Below are 23,441 nucleotides of genomic sequence, written 5' to 3'. Positions count from 1 at the left end.
TAGTATTTGGTTATGTGTACTGTATATACACACCTCTCTCTAGACATGACCTTCGGGTGTCCAAATGTGTGAGTCTACAGTCTCTAAAGATGGTGTTCCATTTTTATTTCCTAATTTCTTTGGCGCACCAGATGTCACAGAGAGAACGACAAGTCAAGACCCCTAAACCCAAGAGGAGGAAGATCTCCAGATGACAGTGAATGTGTGGATCCGTTACTTCAGTGGCCTTCTGAGTAGCGGTCCATCTAGCCAATGGGTTTCGTTGTAGCCGATGTGGAACCGCTAGCTAGTTAGCTGTGTGCGCATTAGAATCGACCATTGTCCACTCTGTTAAATCAACTTGGTACTTAGTCCAACTGGATTGGTGCTACAATTAGTCAACACCCCTTCTACCTTGACCACCACCAAGACACTGACAGTGAAAGAAGTACAAGAAAGGATGGAGGAACCTAGCTGCAAAATAATCGCTATGATATATCCACTGCTAGCTTGTCCTTATATAGAATCTCATTCTTTTCCATATGAGGAAATTGTTGGTACAAATATTTCTGATGCATTTTAGATGTACAATAGACAAAGGAAAACGGTACATTATATTCAGTGATTTAATTGTGTATATTGTTCAGTATTATCATAGATGAGTCGATCTAATGCTCATTTTCTAATGTACATGTCTATCTTCTATGTTTTTATTTTGCACAAAACAGTGCGGCCAGAGATTTTCTTTTTTTTCCAAAAGAAAAGCAGCATAAAGGCATTTTTCTACAGATCTATTGAAACATGCTGTTAAGCATCAAACCGCAGAAGGGTTAGGAACATTTGAACTTATACAGACACTATTTTCAGGAAGGATGTTCTTCTCCTACTGGAAAGGCATACAGAGTCCCAAGAAAAGTAAACTGGAAGATTTTAAGATAGACCCACCGTGTCTATCTGAACATAGAGAGACATGCAAATACTTTCTCTTATGTTTTTATCCAAGAAAAGAAAAAGCCATCAAGGGAAGGAGTCTCTAAAAAAAATGCCTCTTAAGTTAAATTATATTTACTCCCAAAGTAAAAATGTATTTTCTCTGAATATTTTTGATACAGATTTTCTGTGTTATATCTGCCAAATGACTTTATTTGTGAATGTTTTGTGTTCATAAAAAAAAAAGGGTAAGTTATTGTAAAGTATAAACAAATTTGTTGTATACATGCATTCTGAAACTTAAGTATTCAATATTAACAGTTGTAATATATGGTTCTGTCACTAGTGTTTAATTTACAATTAAGTTAATATTTAAATGGTGCAAATCATGTAATTTGAGCATTGCTCTCTTGTGTTTTTTGTTGTTTTTTACCCTTGAATGTGTCATTTTCAAGTGTCAAAATGCCTTATTGGATGAACTGCACATTCACAGTTCAGAAGAGATCAGTATTATACACGTTGGTTTCGTTTGCTCTGAAAAGCAAGTTTAAACGACCCACGACAGTATGAGAGTGAACATTGATTTGAGCCTTATATCCAATGCTATAACCCCCAGCTGCCAAAGCTATGCCCCATCACAGGTTGGGACTTTTAGTTTATATTATTTACCTTTTTAATACTCTATTGAATAGGTGGCCTTAATTTAGTTGATTTACATTGTTTGTGTTGCTTTTGTACTTTTATTATTTATTTATGAATCCCATATTTATTTGTAGATTTGTTACATTGCATTAAAATGGTTACTTAGCAATAATACTAAGAGTTGTACACTCTGAAAAGCCTTTATGGTCTTATATTTTTCTCTTAACAAATTAACAGCCTATATAATGGATAAATATTCAGTCAGTGGTTTTTAAATATGAATTTATATATTTGTGTTTATTTATGAAGTGTAATTTCTTTGGATGCTTGTATGTGCATATAGTGTTTTTTTTTTTATTACTCATGTCAAAACTGTGTGAATATTCCCATGGCCTGAAGACATTTTTAAATGTTTATATTAAATGAGTGAACTTAATTTTCTGTACTTTATACCCTGACTCAGGAGGGGAACCTTCTGATTTGATCAGTCTTGGGTAAATCTGAAATTGTGAAACTGAAAAGTTCTTGATATAAGTTTGTCCAAAAATGTTGTATTTAAAATACAATATCAAGTCATATGTATTTAATTCTAACAGAACAACAGGGCATCCTAAAATGTAATCGCTAGGTGACCAAGTGTTAATACGAGTGTCATCAACATTATATTCATCTTGTTTGGAATTATTTAATTTAGCACTCTTACTCCTAAAATATGAAGAGCTCACCACTAGTTCATGGACTAAGTAAATCATGTTAACTGTTTTCCATTTCAAAATACTAGGCCTATTTATCATTAAAGTATCATGAGTTACATTTCATAACAATTATTTAGGTCTTCCATTTTCAACTTTTTGTCTACTGCAATGATCTCGAGTGATTGTGTTTATATGGAATAAATGTTTTGCCATCTTGTAAAAAAAACAAAAAAACAGTTTTGAATTAGTTTTTTATTGACTGTTTTTTTCCCATGTCATTTTGTGATCTTTATTTCAGGACATACGGTACAAGCTGGAGTGGCCCACATTGGTTTTATGATGTGAAAATATGTTTATTTGTTGTTAAACATTTTTATTTTAAGTCATTTGGCATTTTAACAGTCACATAATGTGGCACCAACATTTAAGTATATTTTGTACTTGGGGTTCTTATAGTTTTTAATATCTTTCTGCATACATAACAGCTGTAGCATCTCCCCTTTCTGCTTCTCCAGCAGAAATGTTTCACATTTTAAAAAGTGTGCCTGAAATTACAGGCAGTGGAAAGTGGCTATTATGCTTTGTTCAAAATCTTTCCATTGTGTTTGTTCCATAGGGATGTACAAATTTGACAAAGTATTGCATTAATTTTGCAATAAAATTATGTATTCTATCAACTGTGGTTTGTGATTTTTATAATCTCTTCCAGTCCTTTTATCAAAGTTTACCCTTAAAGCAACTAACTACAACACACCTAACCTAATTCACATTAAATCCAAACACATCTGTATTTTACATTGCCAGTGTAACATTTTATATTTTGTATATCCAAGGACACTTGAGTGTTCTGTAAATTGTTTAACTACCCTCTTTGCAACTGAAATGATTGGCAGAAATGTTATTGGTCATACTGGGCTGAGTGTTTGGGATAAGTGAACAATCCCCATGTTATATGTTTTTCCAACACAACTAAAAAGTAATATTTAAGGCAAAATTCAAAGTGTGGCGTTTGCATGCATAGTCATTAAAACCATGTTACATGATTTCTTCATGCGTGTTGTATGAGATGCGCGCGCAACACCAGGGCCCATGTTTTTCGGATGTGTCGCGCTGGCTGTCGGGATTGCTCAGACGCTGTGGACATGTCCGCCATGTTTTCCATGGCACTGGGAGAGGATCAACCGAGAAAAATAGCTTCTAAATCCATGTGAACGCGACCAGAAATGGCTTTTCACATTGAATTTCGACCGAATGAGAACCAATGAATCCTTCTAGTGTGGAAACAGCGGAGTCCCTTGTGGATTTATACCGAGTTTTTGAGCGAATTCGGGCGGGATACATGTTTTCTTCGCATTCAATGTGATTGCGAGAGGGGCCAACAATGAGTAAACTATCGTTCCGAGCGCGAGCGCTAGACGCCGCCAAACCTCTCCCCATATACCGCAACAAAGACCTTCCAGACCTAAATGACTGCGTTTCGATCAACCGGGCTGTGCCCCAAATGCCCACGGGGATGGAAAAAGAAGAAGAATCGGTAAGAAAAACGTTTTAAAATTGAGATCTCTTAAAAAATATACTTCAGGTGCACAGCAGGGCGATTGTATTCTTGATGCGTTTACGCAACGTCTTGTGCGTATGTTATGTCTATGCTGTGGGTCCTTCATTTCACGCTCGTTGCGTAGTAACGCCAATATATACTCTCATAGCGTAAACAACGAGGCTTCTGTATGATTGGTGACGCTTTCTTCGACTAGTGACGTGAATGATTTTACGTAAAATTTCTTGGTTGCTATTGATAACAAACAGGCGTGCGTTGTCGTAACAAGTTAGCTGGGCTAACATTAGCTAGCTAATTTACAGTGAGTTTCTTATCCAACTGTATATGTCTGAAGTAGGTAATCAAATAAAGTAACTATTGTATACTAGTTGGCTAACGGTTAGTTAACTTGGGTTAACTCTAGCTAGCTGTCTTTACTAAGTAACTAACAGGAGATGTGTGGGTGGCAGATGGCTATAGGCGCCGTAAAAGAACCTTGGCCCACTTGTTAGACTAGCAGGGTAGCTAGCTACTTCTGTCTTTGATCTGTATTCTTGTTACATCAGTGCAGATGTAGTATTGCCTGCAGTCAAACAGCAATGAAAGGAGTCCTACACCTTTCAAGTTGTTGCAGGAGGTTTCATCACCATGCTGCAAGCCGCTGTTGGTTTGCCTGTGCAGCTGTGCTGCCAATGAACCCAGGCCATACAAAGTGTTGTTTGCAGACAAAACGGTCTTGTCTGCTCTCCGTTTGTACAGTATATGAAAGGCAGCCTCTTGCATTCATGCTATGCAAACATGGGATTTATTTAATTTAAAATACAGAGCCGGTCAGTTACAAAGTAAACACATTAAATTAATCTCATCATTCTTTCTCTCCCTTACTCACTTTATATCTGGTTCTTCCTCCGTCTCACTCTCTCGCTTTCTGAATTGTGCAAATATAGGGTTACAAAGAAATTGAATATTTCTCTCCATCTCTCAGGAGCATCATCTCCAGAGGGCCATCTCTGCTCAGTCGGTTTTCAGGGAGAAAAAGGAGAACATGGTCATCCCGGTGCCTGAGGCAGAGAGCAACATCACTTACTACGACCGCCTCTACAAAGGAGAGCTCAGGATCCCCAAACAGCTCTTCCACATCCAGCGTCAGTAGCATTTCCTTGGAAGCAGCCTCTATAGGCTAGACCCCCTCCAATCCAACTCTCTAACACACACGCACACATATTGACTCAGAGGACAAGCTATCAAATAGTTTCTGAAAGGTTGCGTGCCAAATCTGAATAGTGACTCTTTGACCAGCTCGCGAGTACATATTTGACTCTGTTTTTTTTAGCCAAGGTTACAGAACAATTGATGTCAGTTGTTACCCCATCACTTTCACAAGATGAAATCTGTCCAGCAGCCGACCAACTGTAATTGGTTAAAGAGGCCCTACACTAAAGCATTTGCACCAAGAAAGCCTTTGCTGACTTCATTTTATCCTCTCTTCCTCCTCTCACAGCCCTGGGTCTGGACAATGAGCAGCCAGACTATGACATGGACTCAGAGGATGAGACTCTCCTCAACAGACTCAACCGCAAGATGGAAATCAAACCCATACAGTTTGAGACCATGGTGGACAGGTTGGAGAAAGCCAGCACAAATCAGGTAACATAACACCCTCCGTCTGGACCACCAGCAATTGTGTTATCTGTGTTTATAGAAGATTGACCTGGTTGTAATACTGCTATAAGAGATGTTTGCTCTGGAAAATAATCAAGGGAAACATTGTAATAAACTGAACTTTCTTCTCACAGATGGTCACTATCACAGAGGCCAAACTGCTGCTGAACGAGGATGACTACCTCCTGAAGGCAGTGTACGACTACTGGGTGAGGAAGAGGAAGAACTGCCGGGGCCCGTCGCTCATCCCCCTCATCAAGTTGGAGAAGAGGGACGGCTCCACCAACAACGACGCCTACGTGGCATTCAGACGACGCACAGAGAAGATGCAGACCAGGAAGGTGAAAAATTAGAATCCTGTGGCGTGGACTGAAGTGTCTCCTCGCACTTAGATTATATGCAGTTTCAGTATTAGGCGATCATTTGCTCCTCTTTCAGTCTGTGATGACCTTTATTGTAGCAAATCTTATATTTTATTTATTTTACTAGGCAATTAAGTTAATAACAAATTCTTATTTACAATGCCGGCAAAACCCTAACCCGGACGACACTGGGCCAATTGTTTTGCTTTATCTTAGCCAGGTCGCAGTTGCAAATAAGAACTTGTTCTCAACTAGCCTACCTGGTTAAATAAAGGTGAAAAAAATAAAATAAATTGTATGCTGCCCTATGGGACTCCCAATCATGTCCGGTTGTGATGCAGCCTGGAATCGAACCAGGGTCTATAGTGACGCCTCTAGCACTGAGACGCAGACCGCTGTGCCACTCGGGAGCCCTATTGCAAAGGAAAACTTCAAACTTAAAAATGGTTTCTGTTCTATCAAGGCTTGGAGCCTTGCACAATTTAATTATTAATTGAATGATGTTGCATGTGATTTGTTTCATGTTAGCTACAATATGTTGTCGCCTCTGTAATGTGCTCTACAAGCATTTATGTCTCTCTGTACCCTTACTCACTCAGGTCCCCTGGTGTAGGCTTGGTGATCCTGAGGGTTGGTATAGTTGTTTGACCGTGTCTCTCGATGTTTAGAACCGTAAGAATGACGAGGCGTCCTATGAGAAGACGTTGAAGCTGAGGAGGGAGTTCAGCCGCACGGTCACCATCCTGGAGATGATCAAGCGGAGGGAGAAAAGCAAGAGAGAGCTGCTGCACCTCACCCTGGAGGTGGTGGAGAAAAGGTGAGCCTTAAAAAGCATTGTGAGATTGTTTGTCTGTGCCTTATTGGTGCCTTGTTTCTCACAATGCGCGTGTGCCTGTAGCCTGTGTCCTGCTAGTGGTGCATGGAGGAACCCAGCAGGGCTTCCTGTGTTAAGAGCAGGCAAGGCAACAGGTCATGCCAGGTGGTCATTGTCGGAGCAGGCTGCAGGTCATGCCAGGTAATCATTGTCGGAGCGGGCTGCAGGTCATGCCAGGTGGTCATTGTCGGAGCGGACTGCAGGTCATGCCAGGTGGTCATTGTCGGAGCGGGCTGCAGGTCATGCCAGGTGGTCATTGTCGGAGCGGGCTGCAGGTCATGCCAGGTGGTAATTGTCGGAGCGGGCTGCAGGTCATGCCAGGTGGTCATTGTCGGAGCGGGCTGCAGGTCATGCCAGGTGGTCATTGTCGGAGCGGACTGCAGGTCATGCCAGGTGGTCATTGTCGGGGCGGGCTGCAGGTCATGCCAGGTGGTCATTGTCGGAGCGGGCTGCAGGTCATGCCAGGTGGTCATTGTCGGAGTGGGCTGCAGGTCATGCCAGGTGGTCATTGTCGGAGCGGGCTGCAGGTCATGCCAGGTGGTCATTGTCGGAGCGGGCTGCAGGTCATATGCCAGGTGGTCATTGTCAGAGCGGGCTGCAGGTCATGCCAGGTGGTCATTGTCGGAGCGGGCTGCAGGTCATGCCAGGTGGTCATTGTCGGAGCGGGCTGCAGGTCATGCCAGGTGGTCATTGTCGGAGCGGGCTGCAGGTCATGCCAGGTGGTCATTGTCGGAGCGGGCTGCATGCCAGGTGGTCATTGTCGGAGCGGGCTGCAGGTCATACCAGGTGGTCATTGTCGGAGCGGGCTGCAGGTCATGCCAGCTGGTCATTGTCGGAGCGGACTGCAGGTCATGCCGAGTGGTCATTGTCGGAGCGGGCTGCAGGTCATGCCAGGTGGTCATTGTCGGAGCGGACTGCAGGTCATGCCGAGTGGTCATTGTCGGAGCGGGCTGCAGGTCATGCCGAGTGGTCATTGTCGGAGCGGGCTGCAGGTCATGCCGAGTGGTCATTGTCATCAGAGCTGGGTTCAGGTCATGCCAGGTGGTCTGTCGGAGCTGGCTGCAGGTCATGCCAGGTGGTCATTGTCGGAGCGGACTGCAGGTCATGCCGAGTGGTCATTGTCGGAGCGGGCTGCAGGTCATGCCGAGTGGTCATTGTCATCAGAGCTGGGTTCAGGTCATGCCAGGTGGTCTGTCGGAGTGGGCTGCAGGTCACCTAGTTTCTAACACTGTAACACACTAGTCCCGGTGCTGAAAGAAAAGGCTTGTCTCGGCCTGTTCTTTCATGTTGACGGTGAATACCGTCAAGTCAATATGAATGATGGTCAAGTTACAGCTGCCTATGTTATTTTGAATGAATGTATTCTTATTATTTATGTGTTGTTTCCGTGTAGATATCAGATGGGTGACTTTACGGGTGAAGTCCTCAGTGAGGTGACAGCCCCTCTGGCTGAGAAGCCCGTCTACACAGTTCCAATCACTGTAACCAACGGAAACCGCCATAACCACAAAGCTGAGATCAAAATCAAGGTAATATTAGGGCTTCTATCAACCATAACATTACCTCTTTACTTTTACCTGGGGGGGGGGGGGTGCATTTGACCATCAAGCAGTTCAGAATAGGGAGATGCTGGAGGATGAAACACTGATTACATTTCAAGAAATTGAGTGTAGCAATGAACTCTTCTCACTCTGATCATTTGACTATGAAGAAATCTTGTCTGTGTGGCTCTGACACTTAACGACCGTTAACTCCACTGTCTTTCTCTTTCAGACGCACAAGTCAGGTGGTCTCCCCTACCACGGGTACCACCATGTCTCGGTGAAGGACGAGGATCCCTTTGACTTTGTCAGACCAAAGAAAAAGTACACCAGGCGGGAACCTCTGTGCCGCCCAGGCAGGCCTGCCAAGCGCCAGCACATCGTTAACAAGGCCGATATTAAACAGTATGACTTCCACAGCTCTGGAGAGGAGGACTACCCACTGGTCAGTACCTCTGAGGACAGGGTCCTGATGATAATATCATATTGAAGAAGTTTGTGCGTTATGACATATTTAGTTTGTGTTGCAAGTGTGCATTTTATAATGTTGTTTTTTGTGCTTCTCCTTCAGTCTCCATCATCAGAACCGGACGAGGAGAATGATCCAGATGGAACGTTTGCCTTCAGAAGGAAAGCAGGATGCCATTACCTTGCTGTGAGTCTCACTGCAATCACAACTGTAATTAAAGTATATTCTCTCGCATTCGTTTGCAATTCCACACATTATTAGTATCGGTGGTAATATTGTGCTATAGGGTCTAGTCTGTGGCTAAGGTGGTATTTGGTCCCGTCTGTATGTCACTGTGGTAACTAGCCTAAACGAGTAACGGTTGCCTCTGCCTGTCTCTCCAGCCCTGTTTGGACCAGACCTCTGGGCTCCTGTGGGATCACCCTGAGTTGGCAGGGCTGGATGCTCTGCGGCATCGTCAGTCCCTCACCGCCCTCTCTGTTCCCCAACGTTGTGTGGGACTGGCCCGTAGGAGAGTGGGCCGAGGTGGCAGGTACGTCACAGCATACCTCTCACACTGCGTCCACTTATTCTCCTTTGAAATATTTGTCTTCGCCGTCTTCTGTTCAGATAGTTATGCTATAGGTTAGGTATATTGTAGGTTAGGTATTTATCGCGACTTTGATTTAAGTCTATTCATAAATCATAATGTGAGTTAACATTTATCTCCTCTTCTCTCAGGGTCCTGTTGGATCGGGCATCGTCAGACCTGGATGGAGTACTGAAGCAGCTAGACTCAGGTGTCTTCAGCTCCTCCTTCCCCAAGGACCTTTCTGACCACCAGGTACCCACACAGAACCATCGAACTATGCCTGGCTCTGCATCCTCGCTGACAGACCTTCTGAGCAACATTCAAGCCCTGAGGTGGCGCTTTTTCAGACCTAGGTCTACCCAGGGTGACGCCAGTGGGGAAGGCAGGACGGGTAGACCTTCCATGGACAACAGGTTGTCTGGAGGGCTGTTTGTCCACACCAAGAACAGTGGCTCAGGTGAGCTCCTCCTCAACACCATAGTGAAGGTCCATCTTCCACTTTCCAAGCCACTACCAAGCATAATTTATCTGTATACAGTTTCTATCTTGGCTATATTGTGATAATACTGCTTGTGGAACACATTTGGTTCTTCTGTTAATTTTCCTGTCAGCCCCCATGGTCTTCCTCACATTTCTCAACAGAAACTGTTCTCAGATCTGCCAGGAATGGTTTATTCACAACTCCCAGTCAGAAATTATTTGTTCAGGGAAGTGGAAAGACTGCCACTGAACTGTAGCATGTTAGGAGCTTGCATATTGAGGAACTGGCCTCTCTCCTGTTTCTGTTTGCAATTTCCTTGGCCGCTTCTTCTCTCTGACCCCTAGTGTTAAGGAGTGGCACCGCAGGCAGTCTTCATCTCCTCACCATATCCTCCTCCCTTCAAGGATGCTGTATTACAGTCTGCTTATCTTCCCTCCCTCGTTGCTGTGCACACCACCAATAGTATATGTATTGGTCTCTCTTTTATCTCTGTTGTTCTTCGTCTGATGGCCTTGATCTCCTGTGTCTACAGGTGGCATCACAGAGGAACAATACCAGGTCCATCAGCAGGCTCTGGCCCAGATGCAGAAACAGCAGCTGGCTCAACTGCAGCTGAAAGCTCCTCCTCCCCAGCAGCATTTCTCATTGCCCGAGCGACAAAACACACGGGTACACAGTCTTTCACCCCTTACACAGCATTCCTAATGACTTCAGTCCAGTCGGTGGGGCAGAATGCATTTTCATTTAATGTATTGATAGGTTTCAAACCGCTCCGTGTGTGTTAGGATGACTGCTATGGCCGTGTTCTGTTCTAAAGACTGTCGTTATATTGTGTTGTAGACTGCTGGCTCCACTGACTGCATCATATCAAAGACTCTTGACTCGGTCGGCGCCCATTTTGCTGCATCAGCTGTGATTAGTGCTCCAGGCCAGGTCAACAATGAGAACAAACCAGACAACACCAGCGTCAACGGGGTCGTCCAGCCTTTAGGTCGGCTTCAGAATATATCATACATTGGAAATCTATGGACTACTCTCAGATATTATTTTGTTGTCGGGTTCCGTAGAGGAGTTGAGTCATTGCAAAATGACCACCCCACTTCATTAATTCACATTTTAAGATATGTGCTTATTCGGGGAATAGGCCTACTCGGGTTTGACGGTGTCATATCACCTCTCCTGCAGGGACCTCCAGACCTCCTCACTCTACCAGCACATCCCAGGGCGGCACGGGGTTGGACAGGTCAGGTCGGACCCCCTCCAGCGGTGGCCCTCTGCTCCCTGCTTCCCACTCGACCACACCCCAGTCTCTGCCCAATCACCGGGGCCACGGCAGCGCTGTCTCCCCTGCCCACCACCACCACAATGCCCGGCCCTCACCGTCTTCCTTGAAGCTGGCCACCATGGCCACGAGCAGCCTGGACCGCGTGCCCAAGGTGACGCCTGCCATCAGCAGCATGGCCAGGTAAGACCTTTTAATTTCTTATTTCACTTAGAATGGCTGATATACAGCACCAGTCAAAGGTTTGGACACAGCTACTAATTCAAGTTTTTTTTTTTTTTTTTTACTGTTTTCTACATTGTAGAATAATAGTGAAGACATAAACTATGAAATAACACATACGGAATCATGTAGTAACCAAAAAAGTGTTAAACAAATCAAAATATATTTTAGATTCTTCAAAGTAGCCACCCTTTGCCTTGATGACTGCTTTGCACACTCTTGGTATTCTCTCAACCAGCTTCATGAGATAGTCCCCTGGAATTCATTTCAATTAACAGGTATGCGTTGTTAAATTCATTTGTGGAATTTCTTTCCTTAATGCATTTCAGCCAATCAGTTGTGTTGTGACAAGGTAGCGGTGGTATACAGAAGATATCCCTATTTGGTAAAAGACCAAGTCCATATTATGGCAAGAACAGCTCAAATAAGCAAAGAGAAATGACAGTCCGTCATTACTTTAAGACATGAAGGTCCGGAAAATGGCAAGAACTTTGAAAGTTTAAGTGCAGTCGCAAAAACCACCAAGCGCTATGATGAAACTGTCTCTCTTGAGGACCGCCACAGGAAAGGAAAACCCAGTCACCTCTGCTGCAGAGGATAAGTTCATTAGACTTGCCAGCCTCAGAAATTGCTGCCCAAATAAATGCTTCATAGAGTTCAAGTAATAGACACATCTCAACATCAACTGTTCAGAGGAGACTGTGTGAATCAGGCCTTCGTGGTTAAATTGCTGCAAAGAAACCACTACAAAAGGACACCAATAATAAGAAGAGACTTGCTTGGGCCAAGAAACATGAGCAATGGACATTAGACCGGTGGAAATCTGTCCTTTGGTCTGATGTGTCCAAATTTGAGATTTTTGGTTGCAACCATTGTCTTTGTGAGATGCAGAGTAAGTGAACTGATCTCTGCATGTGTGGTTCCCACCGTGAAGCATGGAGGAGGTGGTGTGGGGGTGCTTTGCATGTGACACTCTCTGTGATATATTTAGAATTCGAGGCAAACTTACCCAGCATGTCTACCACAGCAGCGATCTGCCATCCCATCTGATTTGGGCTTAGTGGAACTATCATTTGTTTTTCAACATGACAATGACCCAAACACACCTCAAGGCTATTTGACCAAAGAAGAGCCACTAGAGCTAAATAACACTCTGTAATGTCCACAACCACATATACTTTGAACTCGCGAAAAGTGGGAGATGCTGTCAAGAAACACTGGCATATTTTATCATCGGACCCAGCTTTGCCAGCTGAATTTAAGAATCCACCACTTATTGTATATAGGAGAGCTCGCAGTTTACACAATAAATTGGTCCATGCCAACTGCCAGCCACAAAAGAAAATCAGCCAGGCTCTTTTATGGCCTCTTCCGAATGGCAGCTATAAATGCAGAGGTTGAGCACAGTGCAACAATATGAAGTGTGAATATTTCTGCCACCCACAGACAGGAAACCAGTTCCAAAGAAATGACATTATGTGCTCCACCACCCATGTAATCTACATTATCCAATGTCAATGTGGCCTGTATTTATTTTCAAGATTTTGTGGCATAGAGAAAGTTATGATATCAGACAGGGGAGGTGATACTAATAATACTCTGAGTAAAAGAGGATGTTTTTAGATTTTCACCCTCCCAACATTATTTCCTAAAGGTCTTAATAATGAAATGCCTATGTATGTTATGTTGTAAATTTGAACATTAATTATGCCCCTATATCAGATTTACTTTGACGTTTTTCTTTCGCGGTACACTGTGATTTGTGTGAACTTGCTTGGTCATGTCCTCGTTGTGGTTTTACAGACGTGTTAAATACGTTTTATGTACACCCTTGATTTGAATATTTATGAAATGCATATTGTTATATTTGATAGTACGTATTTATTTTCCCTCGACTCTAACCCCATTCGATGCGTGGAACGGGTGTGGGTGGGGCTAGGTCTACATAAGGGTGCTAATTTAAAAAAAACTCACAAAAGCTCTGACGAAGGCCGTGAGGCTGATACGTAATGCTTTTTTTTTAAAAACGGTGATACTATCGTGCGGGGTTCTTCTTTTTTTCTCATTTTATTCAGTTACCAGGCACCTGCAAAAAAGATAGCTCAGATGTGAGAGTGCCTTTTTAAATTAAGAATCTAAAATATTTTGATTTGTTTTAACACTTTTTTTGGTTACTACATGATTCCATATGTGTTATTTCATAGTTTTGATGTCTTCACTGTTATTCTACAATGTAGAAAATATATATTTTTTTTAAATAGAAAAACCTTGAATGAGTACGTGCGTCTCCGCTTTTGACTGGTACTGTACATTTTCCAGGCATACCAATTAGCTTTTTTATCTGAATAATGAATGACTATTTCTTAATTTTTTTCAGGGATAATCACGAACCGGAGAGACTTGCGCTGAACGGTATTTCAGAGACCACAGTACCAATGGAGGTGACATAACCTCGTCCCTTCCTCCTCCCCTCAGACCGGTGAATGTGACAAACTAACTCGCCTCCGCTAGAAAGAATGCAAGCCCCAGCCACCAGAGGGCAAGCATATACAAGGACCTATACAGAATCGAGCATATCAAAATATTATATCAAATTTGTCTATTATAAATGTACATTTTGTAAATTGGGAATATCACTAACTTGTAAAATAGTATGTTTGTATCATTGGTATGTTTCTTTTTTTCTGTTACTTGAATTCTAGCGAATTTGTCATCATGCTTTTGCACTTAAAAATGCAAAAACAAAAACGTTGTACATGTAAAAAAAAAAAAGCAAAAAAAAAGACTTGTTTGTTGTTGGGATCATGAGCATGAACCACGGATCCCGTATCACTCGTTTTCACTATTTATTTTGCAATGTTTACATTTTTGTATCTCTAAAGAGGAAATGAATCCGCAAAATGTGGACATTGGTGTTGCTAGCGTATTTTATTCTTGTGCTTTTTTTTCTTCTGAAGATGGAAAAATTATCCAGATTTTTTTTATTTGGTTTCACAAATTGAATAGATATGGTCTTTTTGTAAGTAACGTTAGATTAGTAATGGTATTTTCCCCATCAGACAATTTATTTTCTGTTACTTTGTCAGTTGTAACAGGAATTTGTCTTTTTAATTCTGTTTTTTATTTTTTCATTCAATGCAGAATTTTCCAAAAACAGTGAAGAAATCTTAAATGTGCCATTCGCCATACAAACCTATTTATTTGAAATGACAAATGCATCCTAAGATCTATCTGCAAATGTAAAGCAGGAAAACCATTTTTAAAAAATAATATATTTGTCCTTTTACACAGGTAGGGAGCCAATGAAGAGTACATAGGAATCTTACCATTCTATCTGTAATGTATTACGTGGTGTAATCTTGAAGATTACTTGGCAACTCTGTTGAATGACTAACCCTTTGGATTGGGGGGTGCAGATCAATATTTTTGGGATTTTTTTTTTCTCCCTTGGTGAAGGGGCAAGAAACATGTTGAAACGATGTCTGATGGTCGGTGCTTGACCTCTCCTGTAGATTAGTGTAGTTGATGTAGTGATTCCTGTACAGATATTAGAAATATGTTTAGATAATTATCTAGTGTTCATGCACTATTTCTTCAGACATACCTGTTTCCCTGTTACTTGTTCTTGGAGGGTTTCAGAAAAAAGTGCTGGGAAATAAACATATCTATTCATATCAGTATATGAACTCTTTCTTCTTGTTTGTGTTTTCTTCACCAACGTGAGTTATGTATTTAGCCTTAAGTGAAGTTTTACTCAAGAAAGTGATTGTATGCTACATCTGTTGCTATGTTTTAGTCTTCAGAATGTTCTATACTCTGTTTAGTAGTTATCCTTCACTGCAGTCTGAAATGTATTCCGATGCAAGATCTAGAGTGAGGTTTTAGTCATGTAAGGTAGGCCAACTAAAGACATGGAGCAGCCTGGTCTCATAGACTAGACGTAACATAGTAGAGGTACATTCGGGAAGCTCAAGTTAGTATATGTTACGTTTGGTATGTTTACATAAGACATGGTTACTTGAGGTAAAAACAAAAGTAGGGTGGTTGATCAGGTGAACATCTCTAAACCGCAAAGGTTGTGTGTTCGAATCTCATCGGGGACAGTTATAGCTAATCAGCAACTAGTTTTAGCTCCTTTGCAACTATTTAGCAGGTTAGCTAACCCTTCCCCTAGCCATGCTGACAGGTTGAATGGACCCGTTATTAGCATTTGGGACATCAGAGGCCCCCTCATTCATAGGATACCCACTAGAGGGAAGCATTGGGTTGAGTGATTAGCTTTCAAAGGATCATATTTATCAATAGGAAGCTGGTGCACACCCAGAGGAAAGTATTTTGTGTAGAGGTGCTGACTAACTCTGAATAAACTGCAAGCTATTTTTTTTTAAATAGCTGAACATATATAAACTCCCAGTAATGTATTGGGTAAAACATAAACGTTTCGACATCACTGTGCCTTCTTAAAGGATCATATTGGACCATCAATTCTATTTTACAGAGAAATGTCTTATGTGGTGATGAGTTAAATTAGGGGACTAGGTGTATAACATTTTCAAAGTAATATCATCAATGGCAATAACTTATTGTATCGTTTATCAATATAATTTCACTACTGCTCCCAAAATTGCACAGGTGTCATGTTCGGGATGCAAGCACGTGATAAGCTGCAACATCAGCATCCCCATCTCTTTGGTGGACCTAGATGGGATTGACTGGACAGCATCAGCGCAACGAGCTTCAAATTGGTGGATGCTGATACGGGATACGGGAATACTGGAAGTCTGAAGCAAATATTTGACCACGAAAATGGAAACTTGAACTCAAATCCATAACACACCATTCATTCATCAAGCTATTTCTTTTCAATTTGAAATCAGCCTACCACCAATTGTTGAATTGACAGGAATGGACGCTCGAGATTGAATTTCAGCGAACCACATTGGAAAGGAGTGGTGAACGTCACCTCTTCGAAGAAAACTGGTGTAAACTTCACGATACGCAGAGAAAGTTATTTGGGATATCTGGTTGGATATAACGTTGTACTGTGGACATGGCGGATGCTGCTGAGTGCGGTGTGAAAGTGATGTGCCGATTCAGGCCCTTGAACCAACAGAGGAGACAAATACATTCCGAAATTCAAGGGCGAAGATACGGTGGTAATAACGGTGAGCAAAACGATTTGATAGACCTAATGTTCATTGTGTAGTCTACAAACAAAGCCATGGTGCACAGGTGCTTATATTCACTCACAAATTCAGTTTGGCAAAAGAAACGGTGATGTGTAACGGTAACGGTGACTTGATCACGGACATGGGTGGGGCCTAAATGGACAATTGTTTGGAATAATAATGGTGTAAACGCCAAAAAGGGACCGACATTTTTATAAATATTTCCTTAACTCTGCTATCAATGGAAGCAAATCCAGTAATGTACTGCGGTCCAGTAATGTACTGCGGTCCAGTGAGCTGACACTCATCCGCGTTTGTTTCCTCCAGAATTGCGTGCGCGAATACTCAACACTTGACGTTATCGCGTGTTTTCTGGTGGGGAAACTGAGTTGGATGCGCTCTCATGCACAGATAAAGACGTCAGCTACAAAACAATTCCAAGCAAATTGTTTAAATTGTACCAAATAATGTATTTCATTTTCGCGCCTTCTCAAAAAATACTTTGATATCGTGGGAAGAGTGAGGCTGCAGAGGCTGCCATAGCCTGACGGTGGTGGTGTTTAACAAATGTTCAATTGTTTACATTCATGTCATACAAACACATGTAACGGATGTGAAACGGCTAGCTTAGTTAGCGTGGGCGCTAAATAGCGTTTCAATCAGTGACGTCACTTGCTCTGAGACCTTGAAGTAGTAGTAGTTCCCCTTGCTCTGCAAGGGCCGCGGCTTTTGTGGAGCGATGGGTAACGATGCTTCGAGGGTGACTGTTGATGTGTGCAGAAGGTCCCTGGTTCGCGCCCGGGTATGGGCGAGGGACGGTCTAAACTTATACTGTTACACACACACACAACTTCACAGCAAGTGAGCTTGAGTTGACCCTTGTACTCACACACACTGACACTCCAACACAAACACTCACTTCATAATTTTCTCACACACGCATATGGTTGCATATGGCCTGACCAGTGTTTGCCTTAGCCCAGGGGAAGGTTGGGGGTATGGTTGCATACCCTAACTAACACCTTCTACACCAGCTCCGACGCTTGTCGGATGTGGCAAGGCTTGCAAACTATTACAGACTACAAAGGGAAGCACAGCCGTGAATGCATGCATCATTTGTAAAGTGGGGGAAGTGGGAAGTGTTAGGTAACCCACTCAAACACGCACACACACACAGACACACACACTTAGGCCTAGTCTAGTTCTTACTGTCTGTTCCACTAATTCAGATAGATACATAAATGAGATATTCACTAGAAGTCTAGAGTATCATGTACAATAAAGCAATGCACCATGTAATCCTCTTATTCTTGCCCCGACAATTAGAGGTATTGATTTGCAGTATAATTTCAATTTTGTAACCTACAGTAGTCTAATTGCTTATCAGAAAGAAGCTGATGATTTCATTGATATAATTGCAAAGCCTCAAACAGCTTCACACCGGTCGCAAATTAAATGAGAAATAAAAAGAACATGAATGATTTAACAGATACAGAGGATATACTGTATACATTATATTGAACTGAATGAATGATTAATGTGTATGTGTTATAGTTTCAAATACATTGTTGTAAACATTGACATGAGACTACAATGTGTAGGCTATTGAGGGGATAGGTGTTCTTCAGTGTTAAAGCGAACAAGTTCAGCCTTGTTCCAGTTCTGTTCCAGTCTGTGTGTTTTATAGGGGTGAAATAGTGCTGTGTCTTTCTTTACTATTGATAAATGTTCCCTCTAAACAGAGGCAGGAGCACAGTCTCTTGGGTAATTCTGTCTCCATGACGATGGAGGCAGGAGGTCATTAGAAATGATTGACAGGGGAGTAGAAGGTCACTGGCTGGAATCATCATCAACAATTACAAACACACAGACATACAGTTGCTGCATGTGCTCTTACACTAGCTATCCCTGACCAAGAGCAGCAGAGTGTATGGCTGGTCACATGCTGTACAGGTCTGACACCGTTTTCTCCCACAGCAACACATGAACTCTCCCTCTCTGCATCAGGTTTGCCAAAGGAGCATGTTGTCTTTACTTTCCCTAGGTGATGCAGAGAAGGTTAATTCTGCTGAAAGACATTCATAGTCAGGCAGTCTTCCACCATAGTAATGTCCACAGCACACAATGAGAGCATGTTGATTTGTATGTATGTAACCGGTGTCTGTATACAGCCTCGCTACTTTTATAGCCTTGCTACTGTATATAGCCTCACTACTGTTATTTTTCACTGTCTTTTTACAGTTGTTTTTATTTCTTTACTTACCTCTTGTTCACCTAATACCTTTTTTGCACTATTGGTTAGAGCCTGTAAGTAAGCATTTCACTGTAAGGTTGTATTCTGCACACATGACAAATAAACTTTGATTTGATTTAATAATGAATCGTTCATGGGGGATGGAAACCATGCTCTCCAGCAGATCGAAGGTCTGTTCCTTTGGGACAACATCTATTATTGAGAAAATGGCATCTTGACCGTATATGTGTGTGTTTGCGTGTGCTTGCTGCGTGTGTGTGTTCACACATAATTTATTGAGATTGTGGGATATAGTGTATGTGTGTGTGTGTTCACACATCATTTATTGAGATTGTGGGATATAGTGTATGTGTGTGTGTTCACACATCATTTATTGAGATTGTGGGATATAGTGCATGTGTGTGTGTTCACACATCATTTATTGAGATTGTGGGATATAGTGTATGTGTGTGTGTTCACACATCATTTATTGAGATTGTGGGATATAGTGCATGTGTGTGTGTTCACACATCATTTATTGAGATTGTGGGATATAGTGTATGTGTGGTCACATTTGTAAATCTGGCATATTTCTGCCATACTGTTGTGGGTTTCCTATTTGTCTTTCAAGCTAGGCTGAAGTAATGCTTACATGTCAATTAGAACACATGGGGTGTATTGACCTGAGGTGCCTTTATAGGAGATGTGGCATGTTACTAGTTCATTCTATATTGAACACGTTCTCTTACAAAGACATTGGAATGGTTGAGAGTGACAACCTTGTCTCTTTGGAGGTTGGAATGATTGAGAGTGACAACCTTGTCTCTTTGACAGTTGGAATGATTGAGAGTGACAACCTTGTCTCTTTGACAGTTGGAATGATTGAGAGTGACAACCTTGTCTCTTTGACAGTTGGAATGATTGAGAGTGACAACCTTGTCTCTTTGACAGTTGGAATGATTGAGAGTGGCAACCTTGTCTCTTTGGAGGTTGGAATGATTGAGAGTGACAACCTTGTCTCTTTGGAGGTTGGAATGATTGAGAGTGGCAACCTTGTCTCTTTGGAGGTTGGAATGATTGAGAGTGACAACCTTGTCTCTTTGACAGTTGGAATGATTGAGAGTGGCAACCTTGTCTCTTTGGAGGTTGGAATGATTGAGAGTGACAACCTTGTCTCTTTGGAGGTTGGAATGATTGAGAGTGGCAACCTTGTCTCTTTGGAGGTTGGAATGATTGAGAGTGACAACCTTGTCTCTTTGACAGTTGGAATGATTGAGAGTGACAACCTTGTCTCTTTGACAGTTGGAATGATTGAGAGTGACAACCTTGTCTCTTTGACAGTTGGAATGATTGAGAGTGACAACCTTGTCTCTTTGGAGGTTGGAATGATTGAGAGTGACAACCTTGTCTCTTTGACAGTTGGAATGATTGAGAGTGACAACCTTGTCTCTTTGACAGTTGGAATGATTGAGAGTGACAACCTTGTCTCTTTGACAGTTGGAATGATTGAGAGTGACAACCTTGTCTCTTTGACAGTTGGAATGATTGAGAGTGACAACCTTGTCTCTTTGACAGTTGGAATGATTGAGAGTGACAACCTTGTCTCTTTGACAGTTGGAATGATTGAGAGTGACAACCTTGTCTCTTTGGAGGTTGGAATGATTGAGAGTGACAACCTTGTCTCTTTGGAGGTTGGAATGATTGAGAGTGACAACCTTGTCTCTTTGACAGTTGGAATGATTGAGAGTGACAACCTTGTCTCTTTGGAGGTTGGAATGGTTGAGAGTGACAACCTTGTCTCTTTGACAGTTGGAATGATTGAGAGTGACAACCTTGTCTCTTTGGAGGTTGGAATGGTTGAGAGTGACAACCTTGTCTCTTTGACAGTTGGAATGATTGAGAGTGACAACCTTGTCTCTTTGACAGTTGGAATGATTGAGAGTGACAACCTTGTCTCTTTGACAGTTGGAATGATTGAGAGTGACAACCTTGTCTCTTTGGAGGTTGGAATGATTGAGAGTGACAACCTTGTCTCTTTGACAGTTGGAATGATTGAGAGTGACAACCTTGTCTCTTTGACAGTTGGAATGATTGAGAGTGACAACCTTGTCTCTTTGACAGTTGGAATGATTGAGTGTCATGTACTGTCATGTTGTGTCTTGTCTCTGTCCTTTCCCTTCACCCTGTCTCCCTCTGCTGGTCGTTGTTAGGTTACCTTTTCTCCCCCTCTTTCCCCCAGCTGTGCCTTGTCTCCTCCTAACCACCTCGTCACCCCTTTTCCCACCTGTTCCCTTTTTCCCTCTGATTAGGTCCCTATATCTCTCTCTGTTTCTGCTCCTGTCCTTGTCGGATTCTTGTTTGTTGTGTTTCATGCCTGAGCCAGACTATCGTCATGTTTGCTGTAACCTTGTCCTGTCGGAATCTGCCGGTCTATCTGAGCCTACCTATGTTTGGTTATTAAAGAAGCTCTGTTTAAGTTAGTTCGCTTTTGGGTCCTCATTCACTCACCATAACAGAAGAATCCGACCAAGAATGGACCCAGCGACTTCGGATCCTCTCCACTCAGCCGTCGGGATCCAGGGAGCGATGCTAGGCAGACACGAGCAGGAAGTGTCTGCTGCTCGACATGCCGTTGAGACCCTGGCCACCCAAGTCTCCAACCTCACAGAACAGGTTCACCATCTCCGCCTCGATCCACCGGCCACTTCCAGGGCTTTCGAATCTCCGGAGCCCTGAATCAATAACCCGCCGTGTTACTCTGGGGAGCCCACTGAATGCCGCTCGTTCCTCACCCAGTGTGATATTGTGTTTTCTCTCCAGCCCAACACTTACTCCAGGAGCACTGCTCGTGTCGCCTACGTCATATCTCTCCTTATTGGACGGGCTCGTGAGTGGGGCACGGCAATCTGGGAGGCAAGGGCTGAGTGTACTAACCAGTATCAGGACTTTAAGGAGGAGATGATACGGGTTTTTGATCGATCTGTTTTTGGGGAGGAGGCTTCCAGGGCCCTGTCTTCCCTATGTCAAGGCAATCGATCCATAACAGACTACTCTATTGAGTTTCGCACTCTTGCTGTCTCCAGTGGCTGGAACGAGCCGGCCTTGCTCGCTCGTCTTCTGGAGGGTTTCCGCGCAGAGGTAAAGGATGAGATTCTCTCCCGGGAGGTTCCTTCCAGCGTGGATTCCTTGATTGAACTCGCTATTCGCATTGAGCGACGGGTTGATCTTCGTCACCGAGCTCGTGGAAAGGAGCTCGCGCTCTCCGTCGCCTCCCTCTCCGCATCACTACCATCTTCCTCTGCCGGCTCGGGTGCTGAGCCCATGCAGCTGGGAGGTATCCGCATCTCGACTAAGGAGAGGGAACGGAGAATCACCAACCGCCTCTGTCTCTATTGCGGTTCCGCTGGTCATTTTGTCACTTCATGTCCAGTAAAAGGCCAGAGCTCGTCAGTAAGCGGAGGGCTACTGGTGAGCGCTACTACTCCTGTCTCTCCTTCAAGATCCTGCACTACCTTGTCGGTCCATCTACGCTGGACCGGTTCGTCAGCTTCCTGCAGTGCCTTAATAGACTCTGGGGCGGAGGGCTGTTTTATGGACGAGACCTGGGCTCGGGAACATGACATTCCTCTCAGACAGTTAAAGGAGCCCACGGCCTTGTTCGCCCTGGATGGTAGTCCTCTCCCCAGGATTCAGCGTGAGACGCTACCTTTAACCCTCACTGTTTCTGGTAATCATAGTGAAACCATTTCTTTTTTAATTTTTCGTTCACCTTTTACACCTGTTGTTTTGGGCCATCCCTGGCTAGTTTGTCATAATCCTTCCATTAATTGGTCTAGTAATTCTATCCTCTCCTGGAACGTCTCTTGTCATGTGAAATGTTTAATGTCTGCTATCCCTCCTGTTTCCTCTGTCTCTTCTTCACAGGAGGAGCCTGGTGATTTGACAGGGGTGCCGGAGGAATATCACGATCTGCGCACGGTGTTCAGTCGGTCCAGGGCCACCTCTCTTCCTCCACACCGGCCGTATGATTGTAGTATTGATCTCCTTCCGGGAACCACCCCCCCCCCCGGGGTAGACTATACTCTCTGTCGGCTCCCGAACGTAAGGCTCTCGAAGATTATTTGTCTGTAGCTCTTGACGCCGGTACCATAGTCCCCTCCTCCTCTCCCGCCGGAGCGGGGTTTTTTTTTGTCAAGAAGAAGGACGGGTCTCTGCGCCCCTGCATAGATTATCGAGGGCTGAATGACATAACAGTGAAGAATCGTTATCCGCTTCCTCTTATGTCTTCAGCCTTCGAGATCCTGCAGGGAGCCAGGTTTTTCACTAAGTTGGACCTTCGTAACGCTTACCATCTCGTGCGCATCAGGGAGGGGGACGAGTGGAAGACGGCGTTTAACACTCCGTTAGGGCACTTTGAATACCGGGTTCTTCCTTTCGGCCTCGCTAACGCTCCAGCTGTCTTTCAGGCATTAGTCAATGATGTCCTGAGAGACATGCTGAACATCTTTGTTTTCGTTTACCTTGACGATATCCTGATTTTTTCACCGTCACTCCAGATTCATGTTCAGCACGTTCGACGTGTCCTCCAGCGCCTTTTAGAGAATTGTCTTTTTGTGAAGGCTGAGAAGTGCACTTTTCATGCCTCCTCCGTCACATTTCTCGGTTCTGTTATTTCCGCTGAAGGCATTAAGATGGATCCCGCTAAGGTCCAAGCTGTCATTGATTGGCCCGTCCCTAAGTCACGCGTCGAGCTGCAGCGCTTTCTCGGCTTCGCGAACTTCTATCGTCGTTTC

The 23,441-nt window shown here is 43.3% G+C and overlaps 2 protein-coding genes and 1 pseudogene across 10 annotated transcripts in view; all 3 read left to right on the top strand.

Annotated features, from left to right (window-relative positions):
- The window catches only part of LOC110501882 (methyl-CpG-binding domain protein 5), a 43,853-nt gene extending 40,930 nt beyond the window's left edge, over positions 1-2,923 (top strand). For 4 of the 5 annotated variants that reach the window (XR_016490671.1, XR_016490673.1, XR_016490672.1 and 1 more), the window contains one exon: positions 132-2,923. Coding sequence is in view for 1 of the 5 variants with exons in the window: in XM_021579734.3 (XP_021435409.3) it covers positions 132-194 (63 nt within the window). In the remaining 4 variants the exon portion in view is untranslated. The remainder of the gene's footprint in view (positions 1-131) is intronic. The other variant, XR_016490670.1, reaches the window with a different exon arrangement.
- Positions 2,917-14,927, top strand: LOC110501881 (enhancer of polycomb homolog 2). Of its 4 annotated transcripts, none has more exons than XM_036959334.2 (14): positions 2,917-3,780; positions 4,769-4,928; positions 5,285-5,430; positions 5,580-5,786; positions 6,476-6,624; positions 8,075-8,210; positions 8,455-8,667; positions 8,794-8,877; positions 9,075-9,223; positions 9,412-9,719; positions 10,276-10,412; positions 10,584-10,734; positions 10,929-11,208; positions 13,625-14,927. In XM_036959334.2, the coding sequence occupies exons 1-14, from the start codon at positions 3,628-3,630 to the stop codon at positions 13,695-13,697; spliced, it is 2,346 nt and encodes a 781-aa protein (XP_036815229.1). In that variant the 5' UTR covers positions 2,917-3,627; the 3' UTR covers positions 13,698-14,927. The 4 variants fall into 4 exon arrangements, with proteins under 4 accessions (XP_036815229.1, XP_036815228.1, XP_090072355.1 ...); XM_036959333.2 differs by having other exon boundaries at positions 8,794-8,901; XM_090216229.1 differs by lacking the exon at positions 2,917-3,780 and adding an exon at positions 4,002-4,105.
- Positions 14,928-16,195: 1,268 nt separating this feature from the next.
- LOC110502149 (kinesin heavy chain-like) overlaps positions 16,196-23,441 on the top strand; it is a 42,576-nt pseudogene continuing 35,330 nt past the window's right edge. Inside the window, exon 1 of the transcript XR_016490457.1 lies at positions 16,196-16,412. The product of XR_016490457.1 is annotated as a kinesin heavy chain-like (transcript). The remainder of the gene's footprint in view (positions 16,413-23,441) is intronic.

The sequence above is a fragment of the Oncorhynchus mykiss genome, chromosome 22 (assembly GCF_057628025.1).
Source record: "Oncorhynchus mykiss isolate SJ-2025 chromosome 22, ASM5762802v1, whole genome shotgun sequence".
NCBI classification, from domain to species: Eukaryota; Metazoa; Chordata; class Actinopteri; order Salmoniformes; family Salmonidae; genus Oncorhynchus; species Oncorhynchus mykiss.
This window is presented reverse-complemented; position numbering and strand designations above follow the sequence as displayed.

What these genes read in the sequence shown, in the direction of transcription:
- LOC110501881 (XM_036959333.2), top strand. Translation starts at nt 3,628, where the DNA reads ATGAGTAAACTATCGTTCCGAGCGCGAGCGCTAGACGCCGCCAAACCT. An exon ending in AGAAGATGCAGACCAGGAAG is followed by an intron (nt 5,787 to 6,475) that starts GTGAAAAATTAG and finishes CTCGATGTTTAG; the next exon opens with AACCGTAAGAATGACGAGGC. An exon ending in CACCAAGAACAGTGGCTCAG is followed by an intron (nt 9,720 to 10,275) that starts GTGAGCTCCTCC and finishes CTGTGTCTACAG; the next exon opens with GTGGCATCACAGAGGAACAA.